Source organism: Xenopus laevis, chromosome 7S (assembly GCF_017654675.1).
Source record: "Xenopus laevis strain J_2021 chromosome 7S, Xenopus_laevis_v10.1, whole genome shotgun sequence".
Taxonomy (NCBI): domain Eukaryota; kingdom Metazoa; phylum Chordata; class Amphibia; order Anura; family Pipidae; genus Xenopus; species Xenopus laevis.
This window is the reverse complement of record NC_054384.1, coordinates 40,251,719-40,277,978: the sequence shown is the minus strand read 5'-3', so window position 1 is coordinate 40,277,978 and position 26,260 is coordinate 40,251,719. Positions and strand designations below refer to the sequence as shown.

The 26,260-nt window shown below is 35.6% G+C and overlaps 2 protein-coding genes across 2 annotated transcripts in view; one reads left to right on the top strand and one right to left on the bottom strand.

Annotated features, from left to right (window-relative positions):
* tspan14.S (tetraspanin 14 S homeolog) overlaps window positions 1–9,868 on the top strand; it is a 37,233-nt gene extending 27,365 nt beyond the window's left edge. Inside the window, exons 5-10 of the mRNA XM_018239463.2 lie at window positions 484–630; window positions 1,570–1,740; window positions 3,983–4,108; window positions 5,262–5,306; window positions 5,455–5,574; window positions 6,630–9,868. Coding sequence (XP_018094952.1) covers window positions 484–630; window positions 1,570–1,740; window positions 3,983–4,108; window positions 5,262–5,306; window positions 5,455–5,574; window positions 6,630–6,701 — 681 coding nt within the window. The 3' untranslated portion in view covers window positions 6,702–9,868. The remainder of the gene's footprint in view (window positions 1–483; window positions 631–1,569; window positions 1,741–3,982; window positions 4,109–5,261; window positions 5,307–5,454; window positions 5,575–6,629) is intronic.
* A 4,090-nt stretch (window positions 9,869–13,958) lies between these two features.
* The window catches only part of LOC108703389 (rap1 GTPase-GDP dissociation stimulator 1), a 47,066-nt gene continuing 34,764 nt past the window's right edge, over window positions 13,959–26,260 (bottom strand). Inside the window, exons 9-14 of the mRNA XM_018239464.2 lie at window positions 25,676–25,810; window positions 22,424–22,549; window positions 18,629–18,768; window positions 17,657–17,783; window positions 15,656–15,784; window positions 13,959–14,453 (exon numbers count right to left, since the gene is read on the bottom strand). Of these exons, the coding sequence (XP_018094953.1) occupies window positions 14,302–14,453; window positions 15,656–15,784; window positions 17,657–17,783; window positions 18,629–18,768; window positions 22,424–22,549; window positions 25,676–25,810 (809 nt within the window). The 3' untranslated portion in view covers window positions 13,959–14,301. The remainder of the gene's footprint in view (window positions 14,454–15,655; window positions 15,785–17,656; window positions 17,784–18,628; window positions 18,769–22,423; window positions 22,550–25,675; window positions 25,811–26,260) is intronic.

Sequence of the window (26,260 nt, the reverse complement as noted above, 5' to 3'; positions counted from 1 at the left end):
TTGAAATCTGACATGGGGCTAGACATATTGTCAATTTCTCAGCTGCCCCAAGTCATGTGACTTGTCAGATTTGAAAATTGAATATAAAAAAATCTGTTTGCTCTTTTGAGAAATGGATTTCAGTGCAGAATTCTGCTGGAGTAGCACTATTAACTAATGTGTTTTGAAAAAACACATGTTTTCCGATGACAGGATCCCTTTAAAGAAACAATATAGAATGACCAGCAAGCATTTGATATTTGGTTACAGTTATGTTTTATATCATTATTCAAAAATTGTTTAGGATGGAATTCCCCTTATAGTATGGCCTGGTATGTTTGTCCAATATAAGCTAGATAAAATTTGCAATTGTAATTTTGAAAACTACATATATCTTAAAAGTATCGCTTCCTAGGGGGTGCTTGTCATTAGATTTGACCTGTGTTTTTGTGTAGGAGTAATGCCTTTTTTATATTTGTATAACCCTGTTCAATTGTTTCCTAGGGCATATTGTCAGATATTACAAAAGTGACGCGCCTCCATGGGTTTGACCCAGTGTGGCTGGTCCTGGTGGTTGGTGTCATCATGTTTACTCTTGGTTTTGCTGGCTGTGTTGGTGCTCTACGAGAAAATATCTGCCTTCTGAAATTTGTAAGTGAACCTCAGGTGTTTATTAAACTTTTGTAAAATTGGGACAAGCATATAGGAGCCTCCTGAGTGATAAAAGTTAGTAATGTTATCTTTAGTCATCTTGTTCTCCTTAATAGAAGCATTTAGGAGCTTTTAGATGTTTGTTTCTAAAGTGTCAGACTCCTCGTGTAGAAGTCCCAAACATGACTTTAGACAAATCATAGCTTATTTGACAACCAAATCCTCCCATCATAAACTAATACAGGACTTTGTGTCTCCTTGGCAAGCTGGATTTAAAGGGGTGGTTCAACTTTAAGTTCATTTTTAGTAAGTTATAGAATGGATAAATCTAAGCAACTTTTCTTTCCAGCTTTCAAATAGGGGTTACTGACCCCTTCTTAAAAACAAATGCTTTGTTAGGCTTCAAATGTATTATTATTAATACATTTTATTACTCCTCTGTCCAGGCCCTCTCCTATTCAAATTCCAGTTTCTTATTCAAAACAGTGTAAGGTTGCTAGGGTAATTTGGGCCCTAGCAACCAGATTGCTGAGCTATATACTGGAGAGCTGCTGAATAAAAAGCTATATAACTCAAACCACAAAATGAAACCGAGTTGTCTAAGAATATCACTCTACATTATACTGAAAGTTTATTGTAAGGTGAACCCCTTTAATAAATAGTAATAAATACTAATAAATAGTGACTAAATACTAAATTAAACTAAATTAAACCTTAATCTCCTTCAGAGAGAGAGATTACTGGGGTTTTTTTTCACTTTTTAATGGAAGGAATAGTTTGACTTGAACAATGAGAAATCTCTGTGTTTCTGGGAGGTGGTTTTTTTTCTGCTTAAGTCATTGTGTATTCTCACTTAATACATGTGTGGGTGTTTTATACAGATCATTATATAAAAATTATATTTCAATTAATTTGCAGTATTTCTTGTTTTCTGTATAGTTTTGTGGTACCATAGTTTTGATTTTCTTCATGGAGCTCGCTGTCGCAGTTCTGGCCTTCCTCTTCCAGGATTGGGTGAAAGACAGAGCAAAGGATTTTTTTGAGAACAACATAAAATCATACAGAGATGATATTGACTTGCAGAACCTTATAGATTCCCTTCAAAAAGCGGTACAGTCAGTTTTGCTGATCTATATGTTTATCTGGTACTAAGTGAGGGTATATCCTCTCGTTTTGTGTGTGTGTGTGCGCGCACTTATGTAGATTTATTTGCATGGATAATAAATAAAGCATTGCACAATTCAGATTACTAATAATCACAAGCATTTTTTACAGTGCTCCCCATATCGGGAAGGAAGGATTCTCATGGGCGTAGACTTACCATCACGTAGAGCAGAGTGGTTTTTGAATTGAATTTGACAGACTGGCAAAGTATCAGCTTTTATAAACATACCACCTTGTTAACTTTCCTGACTGACAGAAAAAGGTTTATAGGAAAGATTTGATTAATCAAACTGCTGGGAAGTCTACTGCCTATATAGTTATGTGCACTGTGCATATATGGATTGAAGATGAGATAAATGAAAGCACAAGATCATCCTTTGCATTAGTCTGCACTATGTCTTTATTCCATCTTAAACACGAAATCAGGTAGTGAATATTTATTCTTTACCTGGTTTTGAAAAAAAATGATTCTACTAAATACTGGTAAGAGATTTACTGACTTCCAAAGAATTGCGTTATTCATCACCTGAAGATGTAACTTCAGATTGTTAAAAAAATTCACAGTTGTAACTATATACATAAATCAGAGTCTGAGGCGCTAGTCTCATTTGCTAAAGGTGTCCCATAAATCAACACAATTTTCTGTGTTATTTCTTTAAGTCCAGTGTAATCATATCTGTTTTGTACCAAACACATGAGGTGTAGAGATTTGCATTATCTAGTAAATTGAACACAAATCTTACTGTGAAGAAAGGGTAGAAGATGAGTGAGGCATAAAACTACACTTTCCCGGAAGCTGTAAATCAATTGATGCAGTACAGGGAGCCCTGTACTTGTACTTCACAAGCAAGCAAATTGGAGGATGGTACTGCTATAGCTGTATGTATATAGCCATTATAGGTCTCAATTCTGTTCCCATTTTGTCCCTTAAAGGGGTTGTTCACCTTCAAGCAACTAGTTGTTTTCAGATAGATCACCAGAAATAACTTTCTCCAATTACTTCCCATTTTCTATGTGTCACCATTTTTCTAATACTGAAGCATAAAATGTCATTTTCACCTTCTAAAGCAGCTCTGGGAGGAGGGGTCGCGACCCTGTAATCTGTTGTAAAATTATATATTTAGTTGATACATTTCTTATCTTCCTCCGTGCTGAGCAGAATCTCTGGGTTTCATTACAGACAGCTGTTAGAACTGATACAATAGTTGCTAATACTCCAGAGATGCTGAGAAATGTATCAACTAAATATTGTAAAATTGTAACCGTTCAGAGTCTGCACCTGAATTACTGAGCTGCCAGATTGATACACCAGAGACAGGAACATTCAACTTTAAGCTTAGATTTTGGAAAAACAGTAAAATATAAATAATGTAAACTAATTGAAAAAGTCTTTATTTCTGGGGAACAATCTGAAAACAACTGAACTGAAAAAAGTGTTTGGAAGGTGAACAACCCCTTTAAACTGCACCTAGTGATCATAGAAGCTTCACAATGGGCCCAGTGTACCAGACATAAAGACTTTTTTTCCAATGACTTTTTATTTTTTATAACCGTTTTTCTAATAATGAAGTGTAAAGCCTAATTTTTTACTTTCTTTCTAAATGGCTTGGGAGGCAACTCTGTTAATAGTTCTAAATTGATAAATTTAGTTGATACACTTCTTATCTTTGGCCCTGCTGAACTGAATCCCTGAGGTTCATTAAAGGCAGCTATTAGGATTGATACAATAGATGTTAAAGGGGAACTGCGGCTTCCAAACCAAAATTTGATTAAGAGGCCCACATAACATAGAAACCCCTAATATACCCATCACATTTACCTGTTACCATACTTCAAAAAGTATGAATAGACTAAAACACCAGAGGCATGAGCATAAAACTTCAATTTGGAGAAAAGGCGTATAAATAAAAAATGGAAAGCAATTAAAAAAAAGTCTTCATTGCTGATGAACAATCTGCAAACAGCTAAACTGAAAAAAAGTGGTTAGAAGGTGAACAGGCCCTTTAACTTGCTTCGCAATTGGCAGAGTTCACAGTTCTTTTAATATTCAGTTGTTTGTTGTATGTTTTGATCTCCTGATAGATTGGGGTCTTTGGGCGGCTGGTACTTTTACACTGGTAACAGCACTCTATCCTAAGGCCTTATATACCATCAGCTATATAACATCTAAATATGTGTTCACTCACAGAACCAGTGTTGTGGTGCTGTGTCCCCAGATGACTGGGACCTGAATGAATACTTCAACTGCAGTATTGACAATCCAAGCCGTGAGAGGTGTGGTGTGCCTTTTTCCTGCTGTGTTCCTGATCCAGCTGTAAGCCTGTGCTCTAGTCTTTCCATCACTTGCTATGCTGTAGATCAACTGTACTATCCAAATAACCCCTATTCATTCTATAAAGATCTAACCCCAAAATGATGTACTATATGTATCTTATTTGTCTATGCACTGTTCTTGATCTTTTTCAGTGAACAATTGAATTAATGTTGATAAAAGAATAATCAATTGGACCCTTTAAATGACATGTCAACCCAAAAAAATATTTTTTTTGTCTAATGAACACAATTTATAAGCAACTTTCCAATATAAATGTATTAAAAATTGAGTGCTTTAAAAGTTACTTGTAAATGTAATTGCTATTGAAAGCAGCATTTGCTTAAGGCTTGGTTGTTACTTTTTTAACAATGTTGCAAAAATCATTCTCCTCCAGCAAGACTTGTGTTACATTGTTTCAACAGTCTGAGCCGCTTTCAATAGCAATACATATACAAATAACTTAAAAAACATAGCAAATTTGTAATGTGTTTATATTGCAAAGTTGCTGTGTTATATTTTCTTTTATTCTACAAAAATTATTTTGAGTTGACATGTCCTTTAATTAGGCATTTCTCCAAGACACATATTACACTGTAATTATACTGTAGTTAGATCTTCATAATGTTCTTCCATTTTTTTTTTTTTACAATAAATATTAGTACTGAGTATATTATATTGGTGATTTATGCTGGGACTTCTCCTTCTGCTTTCCAGAGAATCCTTGCACTTCACTTTAAGTCCCAGAAACCATCACTTCAATATGCATCAATGTGGGGGTGGGTTGAATGTCTTTGCAATAGTCTTGTTAGTCAGAGGCAGACTATCATGTTTTCCTCTCAATGCGTGGAATCTGGCAGAAGGGATAAATTATTTATTACCAGTTCAGATAGCTTTATGTCCCTTTTATACATAAGACCAACTGAATGATCTTGTGTGATAACGAGGGATTATACCTCTTGTGTCTGAAAGTGAAGCCAAATAAAGTAATTTAGAATTTATGCTGTATTTACTGTCATAAATTTATAAAATATTTCACTATAATTTATATTTTGAATTTTTAAAACATATAGAGGATTTTTCAGTTCTGCAACATTTTTGTGATCTATTTCATGGTGTTGTTGCTTAAGTTTTCCTCTTCAATTTATTTTCACAGCAAACAGTTGTGAACACACAATGTGGTTATGATGCCCGCAAAAAGGTGAGCACATGTTGAAAACTCTGTTTGATTGAAGCTACTGATTAATACCATTTTTTGTAACAAATGTATACTACAGATAAAAATGTCATATACTACAGATAAAAATGTTGTATATTACAGATAAAAGTCGTTATTGTTTCTTTTCCAGAAGCCTAATGAGAGACCCAATACAACTTTCTCAAAAGGCTGCATATCTGCAATGGAGGCATGGTTACCAAGAAACATATATATTGTGGCTGGAGTTTTTCTAGTGATCTCAATTTTACAGGTAGGTTGTGCTAATAAATGTGTATTTACACTTCCATTAGGCTTTCTAGTACCTGTAGAAATATGTTATATGTATTGGAAGTACTGGGTAAATTAGTCATTAATTTAGAACCTTAATACACAAAAGGGATTGTGTGAACACTTCAAAGAAAAAAAAAAGTAAAATATAAGTAAAGTAAAATGGTGTGATTGATCTGTCCAGATTTACTAAAAACATACAAAAAGGAGGGGATTGATCAATGCACATTGCCTGATTCCATATTTGTTGTAGTTTTATGCCAATTTTCATCTAATTCTTAACACAGGGCAAGTTAACTAGGATATATAAACTTTGGACATAAAATAACTGGGCATGTTTTCACAGTAACCCATGCCTGTTTGACGCATTCAGCTAGCATTATGCATGTTCAGCAGTTACCCAGGAAATTAGCCAGCACTGATACATCAAAACATTGGTCTTTGCTTTAGATGCTGTGCCATTGACGTAAGAATGAGTAATCTAAACACTAATGCCTTCCGTAGGTTGGGTGTGCCACTAAAGATTTATTTCTGAGAGGGTGCATCAGCAAATGTGTCAATATATTCCTTGGGTTCACATAAATGTTCTGATTTTCTTTTGGGCTTAAATTATCTACAGTTTACTTAATTTCTAGTAGGGATGCACCGAATTCACTATTTTGGATTTTGCCGAACTCCCGAATCCTTCGCAAATGTTTCGGCCTAGAATCGAATCTGAATCCTAAATTGCATATGAAAATTAGGAATGGGAAGGGGAAAACATTTTGTACTTCCTTGTTTTGGGACAAAAAGTCACGTGATATCCCTCCCCTCCCCTAATTTGCATATGCAAATTCGGATTCGGTTTGGCTGGGCAGAAGAATTCGGCCGAATCCTGGCAGAATCCCGAACTGAATCCTGGATTCGGTGCATTCCTATTTTATAGCATAAATGGATTTATAAGCATAAATAAATAAGCATTTGTTTGGAATTAATGAATGCTGAATCTGTTTATAGTAAGTAAAATTGTAAAACTAAGCACATTTCTCTTTTAATCAGATATTTGGCATTTACCTTGCTCGGACACTGATGTCGGATATTGACGCAGTAAAGGCTGGTTATCGCTTTTAAGGACAATCCTCTTCATGTGAAGTCATTACAGAGACCTTCTTTATTTCTCCCATTTTAATTAATTAATAACGATCTGTAGATTGTCTCCTTTTGCACAGAAGACCAATTGTAATACCCTAGGATTTCCATTCATCCTTCAAAATGTAAAATGGTAGACTTCAAATGTTAATGTTAATAATCTAGTCAATTATTCTCCCTCCTCTCTCCAAGAAGAGACTACTTACTTTGCTTTAAAGAAAGTTTCCCTGGAACTCTCCAATATTCATAGTTTACATTTTCAGAATGTCTTCAGTGCTTGAAAATATGTCAACCCCTATTACTTATTTATGGGTAGTAAACATTTCAATGAATTCTTTGTACAAAGATCTAAGACATTTACCTTCACCTAACAATGTCATTAAACTTTTTTTTTTTAAACTGGATCATTTCCAAATTCACCAATGCCTTACGAAGTTAAGACATGTCCAGGAATGTTAGTTATGCTGCCATTGGTTTGTAGAGGTATAACTTTGTCATTAAGGAGTAATGTTTTACTATACTATATTTAGGGAATCAAATTTAAATTATTCACTTCATTTACTATCTCATTTATGGAAAGGAAAACCAAGCAGTCCACTGAATTTTACAGGTTGAGACCTGCTTTATGTAAGTTTTCCTTACAGCTTGATATCAAGTGGGGTATTTATTAAAACTTGATTTTTTCTTATTTTAAAATTTTGGCTTAATTTACTAAAAAAAATCCAAAAGTGTGGGGAAAAGACACAACAAAATCAAATTAGTAAATTGTGCAACTTTTTCGTATTTTTGAGTGAAAACCAGAGTTAAACAGCCCAAAACCCGTGAAAATCATGAAGGGAAAAAAACATCTTCCAATTGCAAAAGGGGCATCTGCCATTGACTTTTACATGACTTCAACAGGTTTTAGTTTGAGTATTTTCGGATTTTTAGCAGATTTGGAGCATAATAAAAGAATGTTTTTCATCTAAAAATTTAGATTTTTGCCCTTATAAACACGACCAGACAAATTTGAGGCTTAATCAATAGGCTCCCAAAAGTTTAGTCTGGGATTTGAGTTCTGTGTAGTTCACTCTTGGAGAAATATAGGATAGCCGAAGGAACCATTGTACTGTGAAAGGCAAATACATGATTCTCTGTTGATAAAGATCATTTAGTAGTTTCCCTCATTTTTTTAAAAAAAAAAAACACTAAATTGGGGCATGATAAATGTTGTTTTACCAGAGAATCAGTTGTAGTTTAATGTGTTTATTTTTTTAAATATATTTTTATTTGAAAAAGATTATAGTTGTATCTATTGCTTTACAAATATTCACAGAAGTCTATACATATACCCATTTTTTTTTTAATATATATGAAGTATTCTATACATACTTATGCACACATAAACCAAGGACTCTGTGTGCCTATTTGGAGTTATTTCCTTCAAATGTTCCCCACATGTGCAAAAAACTCAAAGCTGATACAGTTTAGTGTCGCACTTCTAAGCTGCAGATTTATTGTATAGCTGGGAGGGGCCTTACTCCACTGTCAAGTTCATACTGAGCTGGTCCTGTGCTTAGAGCTGTGTTTGAATATATTGTTTGTAGCAGGCAGGGTAAAGGCCACATGTGACCAATGTCACTCCAGCCATCTTGCTGCAGTTTTTGATATACTGATTGGCGCATCAAGGTTTGCAGAGATGTACAGCCTGTTGACAGGTGAATCTTTATGTTCCATAGAAGGAAATAAATCATGTACTGGGTATATTATAAAGGTGAGTCAAATATTTTGCAGCAGAATTTGTGTACATTTCTTTAAAAAAGGGCATAATTATAAAGCTCCTGTAATTTTTCTATGCCATACTAACCCTGAAAAATGCACCATTGTTTTACACAGCTCTAGATCTCTCCTGAAACTCTGAAGGCAATGGAAGAAATTTAGATTTACAAATCTGTGTTTAAAACTTAACTGTACAAGTGTGTATGATTTTTACACAGTGCATTTTGGTGTTTAGAAGTGGTGGTTTGCTGTGTTTCAAGGTATTTTTTTTTATACACATTCTTATAAATATACCCTATTATGTAACCCCTAGGTGTTTAATGGTCTTTGTATATTGTTTAGAAGTTTCTAAGTGCTTAATCTGGTGCTTAGAATCAAGCTTCACATGGTTATATCCACTCATGTGCATGAACCCTAAAGTCAGCAATATCCAGTGTGTATGCTATTTTCATAGGACTGTCAGTCAAGTTCCGAGTCTACAGGCACTGCCTACAATTATAGTGCAAATTGGAGGGTAATTACGTCTACTACTATTGGGCTACTACAGCCCTATGAGAGCAGTACATTCCATATGTGTAATGTTCATTACAGGCTTTAGTTATTATTCAGACAAATTGTATTTCAAAATGTGCTCAGCAGATCAATTTGTCACCTCATTTATTATTAGCAAGTACAGTTCTTGACCCAGAAACACATGCACACGATTGAGAGTTAAATGCATCTTACATCTATACACTCACATTAGGGCTCCCTTTGTGCAAACAATTGGACACCACATAAATGAAAGCCCATGTCCTTCAACAATAACCTGTGTTTAAGCCTTCCACCTGTATTTTAGAAGGGCAGCCAGTCACTGGAAGTTTAAGAAAAAGATACATTTGGAGAAAACAATGTTGAATTGTGCTGTTTTTTTTATAGTTGAGCTTTGCACTTAAACTTTTAGTAAATGAGAACCAGTGTGTCTTTGGGTTTTTATTTGTAAACTATATTCCTGTCAGCATAGAGACACATTGTGTCATTTTTGCTGGTGCTTGACTTTTGCTACTACAGATACTGTACTTCTGTAAATAATGTGTTTTTTTTAAAGTTTTAAAACCATGTTATTTGTACTAAAATGGATAGTCTTCCTTTGCACATTTATGTAAATTATATTTCCTTTCTAGACTTTGTGTACAGGTTACAAAATAAGCATTTACACGTTTACAAATTTCATTTGTGGCTTTGCCATCCACTAATTTTCTTAAACTGAAGATGTGGTGTACATTCTGTTCTTCTATTATTCTATAGTATTGTTCGCCGATATCTATGTCGCCATACTTTCATATTGTGTAATTCTGCATTTTAGTGTTTCCAAGCCAGTATGTGATCTGTACAATAAAAGAGAAACTTTCCAAGTCTTGTAATTTATTTAGACATTGTGTAATCGTACAGACAATTTTTGTTTGCATTACTATAGAAGGAAAGGCATTGCCATGCTTAGATTAAAATATCTCTTTGAGGCCTTTAGAAAGAAAGCTATATGTCTTTGAGTCTGGTAAGGGTTTTAAGAAGATTGCCAAACAATGGGACATTAGAAAGAGGATTAACATTTTGATCTACATGGAAGGTGTGCCATGAGGAAATCTTTGTTGTCCGAAAGAACATCATGAAAAGACCAAAGTGTATCCTTGAAAATGGAAAGGCTTGTGGAACTATATGTGCTCTTGACAGATGAGGCAAAGAAAAGATATAAAGGAATTTGAAATGGCCAAGTCAAAGCTTAGATCTAAATCCCATTGAGAAGCCGTGGGGGCAGGGCCAGGTGCCTTAGGCAACCTGGCCAGCCACTTCACCCCCTGCTCGTGCGCGACCGTGTTACAGGAAGTAGAGCAGGCAGCAACGATGAGGGGACAAGGATCAAGACTTGAGGTAAGTGATGGAATAGGTATGTGCCTACCGCCTCCCCCCACCTTTGCGCCCTAGAAGTTTGCCTCTTCTGCCTACCCACAGTGGCCCTATGTAGGGGAGTTTGAAGTGGGCTGTGCATGCAAGAAGTCCCTCGAACATTACACAAATGAAAAAGCTCTGCACGGTGGCATGAGAAAAACATTCTCCCAGTCTATATCAGAGAATAGGGTGCCCATCTGAAGTTATTTCTGCCATTGAGGGCATTAACAGTGGTGTACTTACTTTTGCCCACAGAAGAAAATTACTTATCTATTAATTTCTTTTGTTGACAATTATTGTATAATTATTGTATAATTATATACAATTATACAATAAGTAAATTTTTTTCATGTTTTTTCAATCACATTTTTCATTATATACTGTTTGAATATGTGAAAAAGAAAAAACTTTACATACATTTGATCATCCTAAGGTTAAGAAAAAGATTGAACAGCTCCACAATTGCTGAAACTTGAGGTTGGCAGTATGGTTATTGGTTAGCATGCTGCCCCCCAATTATGGGGTCTTGGGTTCAATACCAGTTAAGGCACTATAGGGGGAATGTAATAAAAGTTGGTAATGGAAAAAATATTCACAATGTGAAAAGTTATGTCTTTGCAAATTTTCCTTAGCGTGAATTTAATAAAGCTTTTTTGAACCTGTAAGCTGCTTATTGACCTCTTCCGACAATGGGGGAAGGTTTGCGAAATGTATCGTTTGCACCAGTGCGCAGTCTATGTAATAAAACTTCTTACTGAAAAAGGTATATCTTTGCTCTAAAAGATTGACACATTCAAGCACTTCTTAAAACTTCACAATTAAAATTTGCAATGCAATAACAGTTTAAGAATATTACATTGCAAAATGCAAATTTTTATTATTTGTGCAAATTGTTTTTCTCTTTGCGACTTTTATTACATTACCCTATTAAAGCTGAATTGTTCTTCCCCTGCTTGGTGTGGGTTTCTGTATAACATATTAGTCTCTATAAATACAGAACTATCTTTATCAATTAATTGGTGCTTTGCCCAATCTGCAGTTGCTCTACTAGGACATATGGGATTCTGCATTTGGAATGGTTGAGTATATGGGGTTTCTGTTTCAACTACAGATTGGGTTATATGTTTTTCTGCTTGATATATGGCCTCTGCATGTGGGCAACTGTAATATGTGAGAGCTGGAATAAATGCAGTTCTGTGTTTGAACTGGAGTATATGGGACACTGTGTGGAGTGTAGGACATATAGCCTATTCATGCCCTAGTAAATCCAGCTCTGAGCCTGGAGTGGCCTTTTTAGGAACCACGTGGGCATGGGATGTCACACATTTTAGCATCACAGGTAAATGACTGAAATTAGAGATGGTTTTAATTAATCATATATCACAATTTTTTCTGGACAAGCATATACAAGTATATACCTGTGCTACATTTAAATGATGGCTATACAACATTGGTTATTATATTTATTCTTTTGTTTTAGATATTTGCAAAGATAAAGTCTCTGCAGCAACCCATCCTTATTTTATCAGCAATTTGTTTCGGGACATCTCTGGCTCAGCTTGTTTCTGAAGAGAAGGGTAAGTAAAACGTATAAGCTTTTGCTTTTCTAAAGCCAGAATCAGCAAGTTATATTTAAGTATTTAAAAAAAAAAAGTCACCAGTCATGATCTAGGAATAGAAAAAAAGAAAGAAAATTACATATTCAGATCAGTTTATTGGATCATTGTACTGTAGTGCATTCCTGTGATTCACTACACAAAAAGCTAAAATAAAGTGTTATTTGCATATCAGCACATGGAAGGACTGATCCTAAACAATTAAATTTTTACATTATAGCTTCTTAAGAAAATGTTTTCTGTTGTACAGAACAGGAAACATGAAAACCAAAGGTTTACATTCTCTGAATGGTAAGGGTTGGGATAAATTTGAATCCTGCTGATTTCTCTACCCAGACTGTTGTTTAAAACTTGCCAAACCATAAGGAAGTGGAGAAATTAGTACAGGTATGGGATCTGTTATCCAGAAAGCTCTGAATTACAGAAAGGCTGTCTCCCATAGACTCCACTTTATCCAAATAATCCAATTTCTTTTTAAAAATGTCCTTTTTCTCTGTAATAATAAAACCGTACATGATCCAAAATAATATACAATGAATCCTTATTGGAAGCAGAACCAGTCTATTGGGTTTATTTAATGTTTACATGATTTTCTAGTAGACTTAAGCTATGAAGATCCAAATTACGGAAAGATCCTTTATCTGGAAAGCCCCAGGTCCCGAGCATTCTGGATAATGGGTCCCATAGCTGTTGTGCAGAAATATGCTAGATTCTGTAGCCATCAAACATTTTTGCAGATGATAAAAAAAGAAAATGACCTGGTCTTGACAAAAAGCTGCTATTAAGCAGAACAGATCAAATCAGTGGTGGAATGCTTAGAGCATAGAATGTTCTGCTGCAGTAATACAGAGGCATGTGCAGAGCAGGTAGGTAAGGTAAGCAGAGAGAGGAACGGCTATTTAAAACCAGCATAGCTGAGCAGTTTTATTTTAGTGCCCGTAAATAATATATTTTAAGATGTTCACTGTTTTGTGCTGGTGAAGTGAGAAATAGTTTAGGTTGATGCTAAATAGGGTGTACCGAAGATAAATAATAAGCAAGCAAACCTAGGTTCCTAATGTGACTGCAAGGGCTCCATGTGCCATTTGTTCCAATTACATTTATCTACAAAAATACATTCTGTGTACAAAAATATCACCAGTACATAGAATTAGTCTTTCAGGGTGCATATGTAATTATGGCCATATGCATTGGGAAGAAATATTCAAAAGTAATTTTTCTAGTAAATGTTATACATTTGTGAGACAGAACACTTGTTAAAATTTACAGAATTAAGTTTTTAATATGATATCCCTTTGTGCTCAAACTTGTTCCCACAATTTACTAAAACTTGATTTTGTTCCAATGATTTACTAAAAATTTATTTTTATATATTTTTTTACCATGGTATATGGCCACAGTTACATATGTACCCTGAGATACTTTCATACCTTGTACTGGGGATATTTTTGTATACAGAATGTATTTTTGTAAACGAAATGATGCTGAGCTGTTAAAATAGCCATTAAAGGAATAGTTCAGTGTGAAAATAATAACCTGTGTAAATAGATATGCTGTGCAAAATGTTTATAATATAGTTAGTTAGCCAAAAATGTAATGTATACAGGCTGGAGTGACTGGATGTGTAACATAATAGCCAGAACACTATGTCCTGATTTTCAGCTCTATAACTCTGAGCTCGTCAGTGACTTGAAGGGGGGCACATGGTACATATCTGTTCAGTGAGTTTGCAATTGATCCTCAGCATGCAGATCAGATTCAAAAGCAACAGGTATGACCCATGCGTACCCCCCCCCCCTCAAGTCACTGATTGGTTACTGCCTGGTAAGCAGGGTAACCAGTCAGTGGAAACCAAGAGAGCTGAAAAGCAGGAAGTTGTGTTCTGCCTATTATGTTACACACCCAGTCACTCCAGCCTTTATACATTACATTTTTGGCTAACTAACTATATTAGAAACATTTTTATTCTGCACAGCCTATCTATTTATCCAGTTTTTATTTTTACACTGAGAAATTCGTGAACCAAAGACCTTTGGTTCATCTAGGCATGATGTCAGTGTCCTCATAGTCTGGGCATTATTTATGTCTGTTGCTGTCTTAGGCATCAGACCTCATCCCTTCCCCTCTTCTCACAAAACATGAACAGATGGTTGCAACACAGGTAGGTAACCCATATTGGAACATGTTGAATCTAAAAGCACAGGTACTATTTTACAGGGTGATTATAATTCATCCGCTGAGTTTCTAGATGTTGTATTGACACAGACAAAACATGAAGATAACTATGCAAAGAAATGGCCACTGTGTGTGCTACTGCTGGTTAGTATCTGCAGCACTGTATTGGCTTGTTTGACTACGTTGCTATTGCTGTGTGCACACATCTTCTCCAAAGTCTGTTTCATGTTCACTAATTCCATGTCTCTTCTTAGTACATCTGAAAATGAAAGGGAAGTGAAATATTATATAGAAAACAAATTAAAAAAAATGTATATCTACAAAAAAAAAAAAATAAATAAAAAGAAATTGCCAGAATTATGTCTCATGAGGTGGTAATAGAAAAACTTAATTCAAAGGCAGTTTTAGTTGTCGACTTCATTTACCGGATTTAGTACCACTTCATACATAACCTCTGTATATATACACTTCGTACTCATTCACATATGTAATAGAATACAATGTGGTCCATTATCCACCATAAAAAGCAAACCTGCCCAATCGACATCTGGTGGATTTGTGAATATCAGTCAGGTAGCCCTACCAGAGAGCCCCATACACAGGCTGATAAGCTGCTGAATCAGTCTAAAGGACTCAAATAGTCAGTTTAACTCTGCCTGTGTATGGCCATTACATGTTAACCTAATGATTGGAGGTGCAATATATACTTAAAAAACACTTTAAAACAGGCTAACGTTTAATGTTTACTAATCTGCATTGTAATTTAGATCACATTTGATAGACTGGATTCTCTGTAACCAAGCAGTGTATATCTGAATGCAATACTAATCAGACCAGCACTATGTGGACTGTAAGGGTAGAACTACATCGGCGTCTTTGGCGTGATCAGACGCGCTGCGCAAAAACGCAGGCGTCAAGTCAGATGTGACAGAAATAAGGTAAGTAATTGTCGGATGTTGTTGCAGCGTTGATCCAATGCGACATGACTGTCGGATGCAGACATTGCGTCTGCATCCGACAGTTGTGTTGTGTTGGATCAATGCTGCGACTTCATCCGACATTTGTATACCTTGTTTCCGTCGCCTCCGACTTGACGTCTGCGTTTTTGCGGATCACGCCAAAAATGCCAGTGTAGTCCAACCCTAAGGGTTCTATATTAATTCTATTAAACTGAGCACTTAAAACATACATGATCTATCGCTCATTTACATTTAGAAAAGCAATTTTGTGAATTTATTTTTTTTAATACGCATATTATTAAATTATTATATATAATATATCAGCCACTGGGGTCAATTCTCGAAAAAAGATGCACAAATGCAATGGCCGATAGCAACCAGTTGCTAGGTTTAAAAACAAAGCAAAGACCTGCCTGGTCTCTTGCACAATTCAGCACCTATTTGCATACATAAACCCTCCTGTCTATAAATTGCTAAATACAGTATGCATATAATTGGATACCTGAGTCTAGGAGGCTGCACAGCAGACCCAGTGAATTGTACTTCACCTCTGGACCCACCGATTCATCTTCCAGAATTCTGTGTAAGATACATACCAACTCCGATTCTTTAAAGTCCTCTTCTACTAGTTCTGCAGGTAAATTTAGATTATTGAGAATATTTCCAATCGTGTTAATTGTTTTAATTTAATTTTTTTACTATTTGTACTATTTCTATGAAATGGCTACATAAATGTCCCATAATGAAGTCAGGCACAAGGGCATAATATATGTACACAGATAGTTAATGAAGCAATTATAGCTGAAACATGTACAGTATCTTTGAAATGTAACTTCATTTACAACAGGCTTAAAACGTGATAAGAGTAATTACTGCAAATCAGGATTTATTGCTTGAATACACCGTTTTGTTAATGACAGAATACAAAGGTGATATCAACATCAAAATGCTAATCAATTTTTTTTAAATATAAATAATTTTTCATAAGCATTGATGCAGATGTATCCCTTATACTTATCAATAAACTGTGTGTTATTTTGATTTCTTTGTGCATGCCTCTTCTGGTGCCAGTCCGTACAATTCCATCTATCAACAATCATTATTGAAAATGGGCTGACCCAGGCATCTCCTTACCCATACAGTTCAGTGGAAGATACTATTATTGTAGTCCATAAACCAACAGATGTATTTTATTGTATATACTGTACTATAAATTTATGAATGTTTGCGTTATGACTTCAGAGCTATCATATCTTTTCAAAGAGGAGCAAGGGTTGTCAAGGTGAGTATCTTATTTAGGCTGAATATTTTGTCCTGAAATTAAAACATGAAGTAGAACTCGAGCGACTTGTCACTCTAATGCTTGCAACACAAGGATTCAGCTGTAGCAAGATTAAAAGGGCCTGAGCACTCAAGTGGCCTTGAGCAACCCAGGACTGTAAATGTAGATGCAGATGACGGCAAACCCTGGAAAGTTTATCTTTGGAAGCAGACTCTGGTGGTCTCTCTCTGGAAAAATATTTATAGGTTCTGGGCATTTACAAAACCCTTCAACACAAAATTAAAACTGATGTGTTACAGACCTCCTTGAATTAAGAGGTGAAATACATTTAAAGGGGGCCAGTCAACCTAAGAAATAATTCCAAATCCTATTTTATCATGTTAGTCAAGCAAAATAAACTATATAAATTATTTAAATCGTCTAACCTTTAGCCTGGAAATTCACAATCACAGACAGAGGGCAGGTGCCGTTTTTATTAAAACTTAAGGCAAGCTTTTTTATTATCCCAAAATCTTGTTTATGTGACAAAATGGGGGACCTGATGCACATGTCCATACACTGGTTACAAAATTAGATGTATGGAGGGAGGGGAAATGTGGGGAGACCAGTGACATCAAGGAAGTGCAGAATGGAAAGTGAAAGTAATAACCTACCTCTCCTGTATGTCTATGGCATAGAGGTGGGGCAGACAATAAATGATTTGCAGCTGAGATTTCTAAATGCGTTTATAACAGTTATGGGTGTTTTAAGGAAAGAAATAATTTGTGTTTCATGTTCAGTTTGAAAAAAGAAAAGAGGGACGTGATCAGAAAGGGGATTAAGATGGTGGTGATTTATATTTGGGTGGTAAATTTGACTCGGGGGCATATGGAAATTTATCTCCAGATGGAGTACAGAGCAGCCTAAAATTTCAACCAGTTGTGTAAGTACCAGGGGTGTGGTGGTTGCAAACGTACCCAGGCCAGCACCCTCTTGGGGCCCTCTGAGTCACGATAAGCATATCCTGGGTGGCAGAGTGGGGGAATTTATCAGCAGCACGTGAAGCAGCCACACGTTTGGAGGGTAGGGGGCCCTGGGTGCACATCCTGCACCTGAGCCCAACCTCCGCTAGTTATGTCACTGATATCAACATGCCAACAATGATTCCTATCCTGGAATATTAATAAAGCTATTCTCTATGAGAATCTCTCTTCTCTCTCTCTCGTGTCCCACTGTTAATACCTAGGTTAATTGCAGATGCAATGGCCAGAGCAACGAGGGCTTCATTCTGCATAATTGCATGTTCACTAGTTGTCATAGATACCAGGTGCTTCAATCCTCTAGCCCGATGAACAGCTTTCACTACATCCTGTAGATAAGATGGAATACAATTAGACATTCATAGGATACTCTGGGTAGAAGGTGAAGGACGGGTGCATGACTCTACCAACCTAGGGTTGGTTGAGAAATGTTTTCCTTTTAGTCATATAAATATAAAATCATATATGATATAATGATTATTTGTAAAGAAATGCACATTTATTTTTGTTTATGTCAAAAAGGGGCTCTAGATGCACATTTCATATGCTGGCCACTACTTCCCTGTAATTGTTGACATAAAACCTGCCTACATGCAATTTCTGGTCACATGCAACTCTTTGCACTCCATTCTAGTGTCTTAAAGGGTTGTGCATGACAGTGCTACCTGGCTATTAGTGAAAGCTGTTTGCACCTTGCCTCAGTGTTGTATATAATATCTAATTTGTATATATATAATATCTAATGACATTCCTCAAACTTCTGCTGAAAACATTTTAAGGTGTATCAATAGGCATTTCCAAGACTTTAGAAACTTATGAAATATGGCCCTATAGGATAGCCCTATCTATTATGCAGGGTTCATTAGCCATGTTATGTGTCAGTATGGCAGCCTATTGGCACAGGGCTTTCTGTATATTTTGATGCAGAAAACCATAGTCAACCCTACTATATATTATCATAAAAAAATGCTTTTAAACACAGCAGAAATTCCTCCATAACATGAAGGAGGTAGTAAACAGTAGTTGCCGATTTATAGAAATGAATTTGTATCTGCTTTAAATTTTTTTTCTTAAAATTGCAAGTGTTTTTTACCCCCCAAAATAACTGACCATGGCAGTATTTTTGGATGTTGAATCAGATGCATGGGTCTCCACAGAAAGTCTAATGCCATACCTGTGATTTGCTATAACGGAGGAGAGATGCCAGAAGCCTGTTAGCTTCTCCTCGTACCCCAACATGATCTTTGGTTTCACACCACTGCACAAGTCTAGTCAACATCATGGAATTCTGCCCCAATATCATGGCTGTGTCAGCTTCCCAATAAAAAAATGTAAAATGCGTGTTAGGTAAATCAGGTTAAACCATAGTAACAATTGTGTTTATAAAAATAGCAGTGTGTTTAAAAAAAAGTGAATAAAGCCCATAATCCTTATATTGGCTTTTATTTCCATACACGCAAATGCATTGGCAACACTGCACATTCTATTCCAAATCAAAACATGAAGACTAATTGATCAAATTTGTGTTATTCCGTTACAGAAATTGAAAAGGAAATATTACACAAAAAATAGCAGTGTCTGAATTCTTCTTTACAAACTCATATTAACTGTATAAACTGAAAAATGTTTCAAGATTTTGCTTTCCTTTGAATCACTAAACTAATATTTAGTTTAGGGATGCACCAAATCCAATATTTTGGATTTGGTGGAACCCCCGAATCCTTCACAAAAGATTCGGCCGAATCCGAACCCTAATTAGGGGTGGGAATATTTTTTACTTCCTTGTTTTGTGACAAAAAGTCATGCGATTTCCCTCCCCACCCCTAATTTACATATTCAGTTCGGCCAGGTAGAAGGATTCAGCCAAATCCTGCTGAAAAAGGCAGAATCCCGAACCGAATCCTGGATTCGGTGCATCGCTAATTTAGTTCTATAACCACTGTTTCTGAGAACTGAAGAGTCAACCAACTTCTGATACCTGCATTTCTTGGTTTTACCTAGAAATCTAAATTTTTGATGTCAGCCCACAAGTTTTCTATTAGATTAAGATCTGGGGATTGGGCTGGCCACTCCAAAACGTCTATCTTATTGGTCTGAAACCAAGATGTTGCTCATTTACTGGTGTGTTTGGGGTCTTTGTCTTGTTGAAATACCCATTTCAAGGGCATTTCCTCTTCGGCATAAGGCAACATGACCTCTTCAAGTATTTTGATGTATTGAAACTGATCCATAATCTCTGGTATGCGATAAATAGGCCCAACACCATAGTAAGATAAACATCCCCATATCATGCTGCTTGCACCACCATGCTTCACTATCTTCACTGTGTACTGTGGCTTTAATTCAGTGTTTGGGGGTCATCTGACTGTTTGCAACCCCTACACCCAAAAAGAACAATCTTGCTTTTATCAGTGCACAAAATGTTGCACAATTTCTCATTAGACCAGTCAATGTGTTCTTGGGAAAATTGGAACTTCTTCAGCTGTCATTTTTGCAAAAATGAGACTTTGTGGGGGCTTCTTGCCGATAGCTTGGCTTCACTTATATACTTCTTATAATTGTAACAGTACTCACAGGAAACTTTAGACCTTCTTTGGTCTTCCTGGAGCTGATCATTGTCTGAGTATTTACCATTCTGGCAATTCTATCAATTTGAATGGTAGTTTTCTGTTTTCTTCCACATCTTTTAGGTTTTGGTTGCCATTTTGAAGCTTTTGAGATCATTTTAGCTGAGTAGCCAATCATTTTATATGTTTCCCCTCTCCAATCAACTTTTTAATCAAAGTATGCTGTTCTTCTGAACAACCCATTTTACTAAGAGAAATGGACTATAACCAGAATGCACAGCATTTGCTGCCTTCTTACATAAGGGCCCTAATTGACACCTGTTTTTTCACTGAAAGAATAATATCACTAGTTGAACTCCATACTGCTATTATTTGGAACAAGCCTCAATATTTCAATTACACAGAATTATCAGCATGCATGTTATGACTACTTGGTCTGTTAGTTTTCTATTACACTACTACACCTACTATTAAATTATTTGCCATATAGATATATAATTTCTACCAACAACAGTGATTTATCAAGTTAGTAATGTTGGACTGCTATTATTATATTATTATGATCATAGTCAGCACAACATGTCCCTAACTTCCATTGTATTACCGATTTCCCCAGTAGCCACTTTCACTGGTGTGTACTGCAATGAGATTGGAACAGCACTACTTAATTTCTTTCAATTAAAAATGTCTTTATTGTATTATTCTCTGAGCATTACAGTAAAATGCCCAGAGAATAATGCAATAAAGGCATTTTTAATTCAAAGAAATTAAGTAGTGTTGTTCCAATCTCATTGTTTTTATTCTGAACACAACTGTAGATGATATACAGTATATTATATACTGTATTTGCATGATAACATCAGTTTGTATGTATATTAACTGGCCATCACAGCAGTGCATAAAATAAATGCTGGTAATTGGATTGGGGCGTTTGGTAAAGGGTTAGGGTAATGTTGTTAAGTGAAATTAACTTTTACACATCAAATCTTCCTTTCATCAAATGAGGGGACCTGAGTCCGATTTGACGACCCAGATGCTGAGCCAAATAAGGCTAATCTGATTGCTTGCCCTGGGGCAATGATATGATCACTTGAGCTTCATACATTTTCACACCTGCCAGATTAATATCTGGACATTTTTAGGCAGGCCAGTTGCTGGGCTCCATGCACAGGCCAATAAGCAGCCAAATCGGTCTATTGGAAGCTTTTTCTGTATAACTACGACTTATTTTGACCAGAGGACATCTGCACAAGCAATTTACTTGTTTTGAAAATATAATTTCAGAATCTGCTGTTAATTAAGGCTTTATATCATGCTAATTATGTAATTCAGGCTTTTAGCTCCTATTGATGAATAGAAACAATAGTAAACACATACTTGGGAACTTGCTCCAGAATTAGTGAGATAAGCAATGCGGGAACAGAACTGGAAACCATGACTATGGTAAACCTTGTTAGGGAGCCTATGGCTGTGGCAAACTGTTACAGAAGAAATTTCAGGTCAAAGGGTGTGCTGGTGCGCTTAAAGAAAAACTATACCCCTCAAACTATTTAGGTCGCTATAAAAATGTATTGCATAAAACAGCTCAATCCTGCTTAGTGTAAATAAACCATTTTCATAATAATATACTTTTTTAGTAGTATGTGCCGTTGGGTAATCATAAATGGAAAACTGCCATTTTAAAAACAAGGGCTGCCCCTGGGATCGTAAGATTCACGATGCACACAAACAAACTAAACTGTTAGGTCACATAAGTCAATTAACAGACAGAGTTTTTTGCTGCCACACTTCCTGTTACAGTTAGAGTTGCAGTATTTCTGGGCAGGTGATCTCTAAAGCAGCACCAAGAATATTGCGAAATGGTTGTTCAAGGCAAGAGATGTAAAAGGGCAATATTTACTAAAATATATATATACCAGTTTGATAAGATTCTTCTGTTGTTCAAGCATTCATTTTGGGGATATAGTTTTCCTTTAAGAGTAATGCATTATTAGTATGTTGGTGTGTGTTAAAAACATAAGTAATTTATTTACTGATCAAACAAAAGAACATTAGCAGTGTCCTAGCTCCCTGTACTAAACCCATTTTTTCCTACTCAAAGGAGCTTAAAGTTGCGTCTGTCATGTGATTCTGTTGTCACATGTGATAGTTAATATAACATCACATGCTACAGGGCTACACTAATATAACATTTCTAATTTGTTCAATTTTTGGGAAGCACTTAAAAAGGCACGTAGGACCACCCTCCCCCTTACTCACAATTGGGTATTAAAATATGTACACGTATAACATGATAATAATTTCACCTCTGTACCTCTACAGTTTATTGGAATTGTATTGTTAATTCTGTAGGTATATGGTTACTTGGTTGGTGAATCAACAGTATTCAGGTTCTTGTGTACCTTGTCCATCAGTCAGCATCCTCAAAGTTCCCAGTAGTTTAAACTGCACTGGAGGCATTTCTGATCTCAAAAGCATCTGAATTCGATCAGCAACTCCTTCCTTTAGCATCTGTACTTTATTCATCACTGGAAAAACAGGACACAAAAAAAAAAAGTTTGCTGTTCACAGATTTCACAACCAAGGTAGGCATTCCTAGCTTGCACTAGGTAAGTAACATCATTAGCCTTCTGCAGTGTTTTCTAGAAAACATCTACCTGGTCTTTTTATTGGTGTGTATGCAGCCATCTCAGGTCATTGTGCCTGATCTTGTGCTTTTAGAAGGAGTCAATGGAACTGCATTCAGTTTAGTTCAAGCTATTGTTTTTCCTACTCAGTGTAACTAAAGGAGTCACAACCTGGGTTAGACAGATTTATTGAGTGCTGTTCTCATATCTACCAATAGATGTGGCATGGGAGCATTTTTAGCAATGGTGGTGTTCGGGAGTTACTTTCCCATTATTCAGTTGATCAAGGAAAGAGAGGGGGTGATATCATTCCAACTTGTAGTGCAGCAGTAAAGAGTGACTGACGTTTATCAGATTACAAGTCACATGGCTGAGGGCACCTCGGAAACTAACAACATGTCTAGCCCCATGTCAGAATTCAAAATTTAATATGAAAAAAAAAATCTGTTTGCTCTTTTGAAAAAACAGATTTCAATGCAGCACTATAAACTGATGCATTTCAGAATCCCTTTAAAGTTAATTTAATGTTTAATTTATAATGTTTTGGTCAAATTCGAGCCTATTCCCTAAAACTAGTGTGATTTCTATTTTCTTTTGCTAGTAGTGGTAATAAGGAAGATGATTGATTGTAAGTTCTCAAGTACAGGGACCTTTGATTGTGTCTTGATGTATTTCTGTTTATTGCAGTGCTTGTCTGCTCCCAACCCCTTAAGCATTTAGAGAGTTGCAGAAAATCGTGACCCTTTATAAAACAAAGTATTATAATTATAACAAATATACAGCCAATGACCTTCTCTACTCAATATATCATTTTACAGTATTTTCCCTCAGGCATAATACTGAGAACAGAGCTCTGTGACAAAACTGTCAGGGATTTTAGGAATTATCACTGCATAAGGTTATTGATGGATTCCATGTGTCCTTCTGCTATGTTAGATATGATTGATGACTGGCATAAAACTCCAGCTTGCAGCTTTACCAATTACGTGAAGAAAATCTCTTTTAATGCTCTTGTTCCTTTCCGCTCCAGTCTCTTCATAGAGTTTGGGACTGTCAACTAGTTAATCGGCTTTTATAATAATCAATACATGTGAAAATATTATTTAACCCTTTATATTCCTTTGAAGGAAATGACAGTACAAACATTGTCCTGAAATTTCAATCACTATCTCTTGCAGAAAAATAGTTTAAAAAATACTAAATTTCTTAATTTAATTCCTGTTTGATTTTGAATTGTATATAAGTGAGCTTTTCCCATGCCACATGACTAATCTATTTTAAGCAAAACTGTGAATCTTCCTATTTTCTGTCTTCTGTACTGAATAGAATCTGAATTAATGAGATCTCATCTAAACAAAAGCAACATGAGCAATTAAAACAATTATTGCAGCATAGTATTGTTTGTTCTGCTTTTTGTCTTTTCAGATTGCTAATGGAACACTGTAGAGGTTGGAGCAAATATGGTACAGTGTACAAGTTTTTAATGTGCTTAAGAGACACCTTTGGTCAGTTTACCAAATGAGGAATTATTTGACTTCAAGGTAACATTGATATCACATGTGGGACCAGTGCTGACCCATCAGCCACAGACCACATCATGGAACAGCACAGTTTGTGACTTATGAGGTTTTCCTCAAGACCTGATAAATTTGTCACCAACATTAACTACAAGAGAGAAATCTGAACTGAAAAATGTAGCAGATTTTGAGTTCAAGTTTTTCAAATTGTAATTGTAGAAAAAGAATTGTGTGATTGATTTTTTTTTCTATGATTGCAAATTTTTTTCTCTAGCATATTTACGAAAAAAACTCACTATAGAAACTAAACACATTTTATCTGCTAAACTTTTTCATTCCAATTCAAAATTTTTTATTCAAATTTTTTTTTATTGGATCTTGAAAATTCAAGTTTGAAAAAAACAAATGTAGAAAAGCACAGAATTACTGGCATTTTAATACATTCTGTCCCTGATGGGCACATTTATCAAATGTCAAGTTTTTAAAAACTCCCATGAACTCGAAATTCAACCTAAAATTCAACCTCGAAATTGTTTTAAAAAAAATGAATTTTCAAAACTCGTGTGAATAGGATCGACCCAAAAAATCGAATCAAATTCGAGTCGAGTTTTAAAAAGTAGCCAAAAGAGATGGTGGGCATTCCTTGAAAACATCTATAACAGAAACAGTTTTGAAGATGCCAAAGGGCAGAGCAAGTAACCAGGAACACGTAACACAGTCATGTACTATGCCTGGAGGAGAGCAAATACTGCAGTGTTGAGTCATACCAACACCTGGGGAGGGTTTTTCTCCATCATTGTAAATGCATATTTTAAATACATCCTTTTCAAATAAAAAATATACAAATTTTTAGTTGATAAAAAGAAATTGTAAGAGTTTACTAAACTCTTATTATCGTGTATATACCATAAAAGGATACTGTGGTAATTTAAAACTGGTTAATTATACAGGTATGTGATCCGATATCTGGAAACCCATTATCCAGAAAGATTCGAATTATGGATAGCCCATCTCCCATAGACCCCATTTTTTCCAAATAATCCAATTTTTTAAAAATGATTTCTTTTTTCTCTGTAATAATAAAACAGTACCTTGTACATGACCCCGACTAAGATGTAATTAATCCTTATTGGAGGCAAAACCAGTCTATTGGGTTTACTTAATGTTGACGTGATTTTCAAGTAGACTTAAGGTATGAAGATCCAAATTATGGAAATATCTGTTATCTGGAAATTTTATGCAATGGTCTGTAGTTTGGGATGAAAATTCAGTTATTACCAGAAAAAAAGGAGCTGTCTCCCAAGACACAGATAATGATCAATTTACCATTTATCGGTCTATCTCAAGTTTATCTATGATAGTTGCAATCTGTACCTCTAATGTGACAAAAACAGCATACATAGTGCTTATCGATAGAACTTATATGGAAAAAATATATGATGGGGTAGTTAAGTAACAACCATACCACAAAATACAGAATTTTATTATAAGAATGTAAACAATAGTGTACCTGGTATGGCGAGATTCCGTAATGCACTAAGTGCAGCATGTTGCACAGCAGCATCTCCATTCTCCACATGCTGTTCCAATAGGTCCAGTAGCTGGTGCACCACCCCAAGCTGTACCATACGAACACAGTTACTGTCTGATAAAAAGAGTCCATACTCAGAATCACATATTGAATAATTGTCTGGTTGTGTTTTTCTGAGATATTTTGAAAGGGAACTGCTTCAAGGAGAACTAAAGCTTTAACAAAGAATTAGGCTAAAAAATCTGCATCTTTTGTTTCAGGCTTCTGTATCAGCAAAACGTCTACCAACAAACTATAGGAGTGAAGACCTCTGCCTCTGAATATACCTCTAATATCTCCCCATATTATTTTCTGCTTATTCACAGCACAGGCTCAGTGCTGCTGTCAGTTACTTGAACTTAGGACTGTCTTACAATATATTGTTTATACTGTATAGAATATAGAAATTACATAAGGTTGATAAGTAATTAACTTAGATTTGCATCACATGGCAGCTCAGAAAGCAGTGCAGTTTGCATCAGAATTTAATTAATCAGCCTTGTAGCATGATTTGCGGCACCCTCT